The sequence below is a fragment of the Limulus polyphemus genome, unplaced genomic scaffold (genome assembly GCF_000517525.1).
Source record: "Limulus polyphemus unplaced genomic scaffold, Limulus_polyphemus-2.1.2 Scaffold437, whole genome shotgun sequence".
Lineage (NCBI taxonomy): Eukaryota > Metazoa > Arthropoda > Merostomata > Xiphosura > Limulidae > Limulus > Limulus polyphemus.
The window spans coordinates 190,290-197,018 of record NW_013666047.1 but is presented as its reverse complement, the minus strand read 5'-3'; the positions used below and the strand labels follow the sequence as shown (position 1 = coordinate 197,018).

Below are 6,729 nucleotides of genomic sequence, written 5' to 3'. Positions count from 1 at the left end.
ATTCACTGCTAAATTAGGGACGGCTAGCGCGAAATGCAAAACAAACCAAACTTTGTTATTCAAAAAACTTAGGTTTGTCATATAATAAAATCCGAATAAAGAATATATTCATGAATTTCATACGTTCATCGTTTGATATATTAAGGTAGTTAAAATGTTTTCAAGAATTAATTAAGTGTATTAAAAATTGCAGCGTAGGTAGTTCCTTGCTACAAACGTTGATGTTGAATGAAATATCCTACACTTCTTCTGAATTTTTGTTTGTTTGTAATTAAACGCAAAGCTGCACAATGAGCTATCTGTGCTCTGAATTTTTGTTTGTTTGTAATTAAGCGCAAAGCTGCACAATGGGCTATCCGTGCTCTGAATTTTTGTTTGCTTGTAATTAAACGCAAAGCTGCACGATGGGCTATCTGTGCTCTGAATTTTTGTTTGTTTGTAATTAAACGCAAAGCTGCACAATGGGCTATCTGTGCTCTGAATTTTTGTTTGTTTGTAATTAAGTGCAAAGCTGCACAATGGGCTATCTGTGCTCTGAATTTTTGTTTCTTTGTAATTAAACGCAAAGCTGCACAATGGGCTATCTGTGCTCTGAATTTTTGTTTCTTTGTGTTAAGCGCAAAGCTACACAATGAGCTATCTGTGCTCTTCCCACTACGGGTAGCGAAACCCTGTTTTCTATCTTTGTAAGTCCGCAGCCATACCACTGTGCCACTGGTGGGGCTCCTCTGAATTAAAAATATATCTATAGTTTCAGACTTTATGAAATACAGCTGTCACTTAAATATCTTTGCTTTGTTTATTATTATTATTATTTTATCTAGAGCCGAATGCATGTTAACGTACATAAACTGATTTCAAAGATTTTGTTCAGAAAACTGTAAACACTTTTTATTTATTTTCACACACACACACACAAAAACACTTATAAAAGAATTGTACACCATTAGGTCTAATGGAAAACATTCTGTATGGACTTAAGCACTAAGCCCTCTTCCGGGTCGTGTTTACCAGTTGTTCCTTGTGTTACTTTGTACATATATTGGGTGATGTTATTTACAAATGTCCATAGCCTTCACTAGACATGAAAAGTATGAGTAGTTGAATTGATAAATATGTGAGCAAACTTCAAACACAATAGGTAAAATGAACAACATTACTCGTTTTTAGATAATCTTCTTTTCTTTTTAAGCTTTACAGCAAAAACCTAGGAAACTTACAGGCCACTTTTTGTGCAATTTGTGTCCATAGAAAGAAGAGATTATAACTACTCTTCCGGTGGGTTATATATCCTAAACAACAGAGACTGTTTGTACGAGTATTTTCTTTAAAATAGAATTTTATTTACTTCAATGAATTAGGGTGTTCACTTACTGTACTACAACCAGCGACTAATAAAGTCATATTGTAGATGGATGACGCCAGTGCTAACTCACCCATCCTCCAAGTTGAGAGTATTTTCACATAAACCACTCCCCCCCCCTACAATTCTTACACAATGTACGAACAAAGCATGGAATAGAAAGACTGATTTAGGCGAAAAGTAATCAGCCAGAAAATTATGGAGATCCAGATTCCAGGTCAAGAAAACTCGGTAAAGGAACGGCCTTTATTTCTGTTCTGATTCCTCTTACGAAACCGGCAAGTAGATGAGGTTAGGGTGCGGAAATATTCCCTTCAGGAAGGAGCTTATTTGGATATTGCTGGCTACGAGACCGCTAAATCAGAAGCTGAGTGGTGTAAGCTCTTTACAAACATCACCGATCAGACACACACATACACACACACAAACAATCGAGCGATCTATTCACGAAATCACAGCTATCTCGAATTCGCACGTGACACCCTCCCCTCTCACTCCTCTACCATCGCTAGGGCAAAAAGAAGAAGAAAAATAAAGGTTTGAACCATTCTTTATCCAAAACTTTACCGGGTCGGAGAAATCGGCGTCTAAGAACAACCCTCTGATTGTTCCCAAATAAAAGACGAAGCATTACCAGCCTAAGACTTCAGAAGATGGAAGGTTTCGTAATGACTTTTAGGCATCGTAGCATGGCGAAGAATCGTATGTACAAGCCAGCTCATATTTCTCCGCTGAACAACCAGTAGACGCTAGAGGCGAGGACAATGAAGACCAGAAGGTGTAATCGTTTTCTTTGAACTCCCCGTTTGGTAGCACGCACCGGCTCATTAGATCCATTTTCTTGTTTGGTCAGATTTGGAAGGCGTCACAAAAAAATAGACATAGGCGTAGCATTCGGTTCAGAGAATTACTGAGGTGAACATGTTCAAAAGAAAGTAGGATTTTAAAAAAAGTCCGTGATATGTACTTTTATTGTTGCCCTCCTATTGGCTCACCGGTAAGTCTGAAAGCTTATAACACTAATAACCGGATTTCGATACCCGTAGTAGGCACAGCACAAATAGACCATTGTGTACCCTTGTGCTTAACAACAAACAAACAAACAAATTTCATAGTTACTAAGGTTCGTTTGTTTGTTTTTTGTAAAGCCACAGTGGGCTATCTGCTATGTCCACCGCGAGATAAATCGAAACCCGGATTTTAGTGTTGTAAATCTGTAGACTTACCACTGTCCCATCGAGGGACAGTTACTAAGGTATATACGTTTATTTCGTATTCTATGATAAAACATCGAGAAGTCGTTAACAATTTATTTAAAACTGTGGATACGTTGATTTAAAATCTATGCTGAAAACATTATGTACAAAATTATGTTCGGTGACGGGATTCGGACCCGCGACACTAAGATTGCGAGTCGAGTGCCCCAGCCATCCGGCCATGTTAGACTACGTGGTGAAGAAGAAACTAAACTGGGGGTGTTTAACATAACATCTTTATAGTTAGTTTCATTAAATCTTGTTATTTATCACGTGTGTGAAAGCATTTTCAATTATTGTTGCACTTATAAAGATGATTTAGCATTTTGTGGTTAGTGTGTGGAATCAGAACTAAATTAAATCCCCTCAATTGGCCGAATTTTTTGAAGTACTGTTAAAATTAGGGTCGAACTTATCGTTTTCAGCGAAAGTATCCACCAGCTGATACAAGTTAATGTAATTTAAACTTTATAGTTTATAATCTTTTGATATATTGATGTACGCAGTTATCTTCGTCAATGTATTTTAATAACATTACTAGTATTTTAGTTTTGATAAATATAATTAGTTCTTAATAATTCCGATAAAACCTGGAAGGTGACCAAACTTCACGCAACGCTACTTGCTCCATTTAGACATCGGCCATAAACACGTTGTACAATTGCTTTTATACGTACGTTTACTACAAACTGTTTAGCTTTATTGACCATGCATAAGTCATTTTTAGCATATAGTCTAGAAACATGCATAACCTGTTATTCACCATGTTTATCACGATCAGAAATTCGTTTTAAAGTAAATACGACTGCAGCATGTTAGTTACCTATTGGTTTCCTGCCACAAGCTTACTTATCAAAAATTTTATTTACTAATTGCTTTACATGTTTACCTAATATGTGCGTCTAATTGAAAAGAAGCTAAAATAAGTTAAAGATATACTTTCCTGGTTATTCCATGGTTGGATACTTGCTGATTCGGTAATATGAATTGTTTAAGTGCATTACTAATAACATATAGGGGTTAATCCTTTAGCTTAAATTGTAAAGAGGTACCGGATTCGATCCCGGGACTGGCAAAATATTAGAGTACCACTCAAGGTCGTGCATATAATATACACCGAATACTAAGACTCACCTTTCTTGGTGACACTCATGTGATCATGGCGATGACTGTCACATGAGCCTAGACTTGAGTGACCGTTTACGATTGGAACAGATCCGCCGAGTCCGGTATTGGGACCCAACGTAACCGGTGATGAGGGCGGAGGTACGCCGTGAAAATGATGAGATGTGCCTGTTGGGTACCATGGCCACGGCTGGGCACCGTTTAACATCCGTAATTTGTCGTAAACCGACTCTGGCCCAGTCATGGGAACTTGAGGAGAAGATTGGTGATGGTCCTTCTGAGCCGAAAGGTTCCTTAAAACTCTATTGATTGAAGAAACCTAGATGTAATTATTAAAATGCTTTAGATTTTGTCAAATATGCTGGTATATAAAGACCTATAAGTGACATTTCAATACATATAAATGTATATAAATATATATATACATACTAGTATTTCACTCAATTCGCATTCCTTTCTAACCATGCAAAATTTAATATTTGGCCAATTAAGATATGATTTTTATAAAAGTTCTTTTAAAACTAAAAACCATCTCCGGCAGTGTTTATTCTGTGAGTACCCACCCCACATCCAAAAGTTTAAATGAGTCGTCCAAGTTTCTGTACTTGTTAATACAATTCTCAGAACTTCTTTGTTTTTGTTTGTTTTTGAATTTCGCGCAAACTACACAAGGGCTATCTGCGCTAGCAGTCCCTAATTTAGCAGTGAAAGACTAGAGGGAAGGCAGCTAGTCATCACCACCCACCGCCAACTCTTGGGCTACTCTTTTACCAACGAATAGTGGGATTGACCGTCACATTATAACGCCCCCACGGCTGAAAGGGTGAGCATGTTTGGTGTGAAGGGGATTCGAACCCGCGACCCTCAGATTGCGAGTCGAGTGCCTTAACCACCTGGCCATAAAAAAAGTTTTAGAAAATTACACAGAAAATCCATTCGGGACTCAAATAAAGACAAAAACATATTCAAACATGTTTATTGCACTGCCTTTAAAATATAAAAATTTAAAATATTTTTATTAACATAAAATGACATAAACAATACTCTGAAAAATAACTTTTAAAAATCATTTAAAACTTTTACAGTATAAAAAGTTTTTTGTTGAATTTTAACAACAAATACACAAAAAAATAAACATGCACCTTTAAGAGTCGCTCTAAATAGGTCTTACACCTATCTATATAAATAATATGCTTGCGTTTTTCTGTCCGGATCTTTTCTCGCAAATTTGTCAATTAAACGCTACACGCATGCGCAGTTCGTTCAAAAACCACATGCTTATCAAGTTGTGAACACGCATTCAGAAGTTTCTGCATATCCAGCTAAGTTTGCCTTCATTAAAACTTTACCTTTATCTTACTTTGCAATAATTTAGCTTCGGTTCGTTTCATAGACTGCTATAAACATCTTTTAGCTATTTTTTCTTTATTACGAGTTTAATTATTTGTTTAAACTCTTAAAACCTGTCATACACTGAACACTCATAACTGTTTCATACTCTGTACACTATTATAAATACTATTACTATATGTTACTCTTTAATTTTTGTGTAGTTTTATCAAATACAGTTATGTCTATGTGAGTTTGTTTGCATGAACGCGTAAAAAAATTTCAAGTAGACTAGGACTTATCGATATAACATATCATGCCTGCAAGAAAGCGTAGCTTAAATAGCGTACGTGAAAATGAAAGAATAAGGAAAATTCGAGCGAAAGGCACGGAAACTACTGCAAATGTTTTGAGGTTCGCGGCTAGTTTACCATATAATTGTTTTTAGCGTATTTTAATTTTCTCTTCTTCTTTATATTCATAAACAATGGACTGACAAACATCCGTTTTTCCAAACAATTGTTATTCTGCTTGTAGAACGTGTCGAAATTCAGCAAATTATATAGAGTTGAGTTATTTCAAACCACGGTTTAAAACTAAAAGCTATCGAATTCATATTAGAAAAACTTGTTCATAGAACTTCCTTGTATATATCATTTGTCAATATTTGCACCTTCGGGGATATACCTTTTTAACCAATCGAATGGCCGTACCCTGGATAAAGCTACGTAAAGTTGACCATGAGAAAAAATTGGCCCAACTAAGTGCAACCCCGACGGACAGACATATGTTTTTCCATAATATCTTGCTATAAGACAAGACATAGCTGTGTGTTTGTTTTTCATACGGTGGAATAAAATTATTATACAAATTGTGAAAAACATGTAGTAATTTGTATGTACAACAACGTTAAAACTCTGACTAATTATGACCGAACTTCGAACATGAGGCTTAGTTAGTTACTAATATCTCCTTGGCAGCGGAGTTTAAATGAGGATAATTTACGATAATAACATAACTTGTAATGCAAATCAGTGATATGAGATTAAATCTGCAGTAAACGAATTATATTCATTTGATGAGCAACCTAGCCCCTATATTAACACCTCATGAACTCAGACCAGATTACGAGTATAATTTAAGCTAAGCCTAAACGATACACCATACGTCAGTACAAAATAGTATTTGATTAACATAGCTAGTTAATCAAAGCTAACATATAACTACATAATTTAAGCTAAATTAAAGTAAATAGTTTAAGTTAAGCCTAAACTGATATACTATACGTCAGTACAAAATAGTATTTCACATAACCACATTTATGCTCTCCCCCTGTGGCATAGCGGTATGTCTGTGGACTTACAATGCTAGAAACCGGGTTTCGATACATGTGGTGGACAGGGCACAGATAGTCCATTGTGTAGCTTTGTGCTTAACTTCAAAGAAACAAACAAACCAATTTTATTTAAGCTAATATCTAACTAGTTATTTGAAATTATCATATAACTAGTTAATTTCAGTTGTTATGGAACTAGTTAATCCAAGCTAATACATAACTACTTAATTTAAGCTAAATTAATATAAATAGATCGATTTAAGCTAAGCCTAAAATGAATATACTCTATGCGTCAGTACAAAATATTATGCTCTCCAGTG

The 6,729-nt window shown here is 35.6% G+C and overlaps 1 protein-coding gene across 1 annotated transcript in view; it reads right to left on the bottom strand.

Moving 5' to 3' along the window:
- The window catches only part of LOC106458267 (paired box protein Pax-6-like), a 35,921-nt gene that overhangs the window by 13,923 nt on the left and 15,269 nt on the right, over positions 1-6,729 (bottom strand). Inside the window, exon 3 of the mRNA XM_022384413.1 lies at positions 3,754-4,063. Coding sequence (XP_022240121.1) covers positions 3,754-4,063 — 310 coding nt within the window. The remainder of the gene's footprint in view (positions 1-3,753; positions 4,064-6,729) is intronic.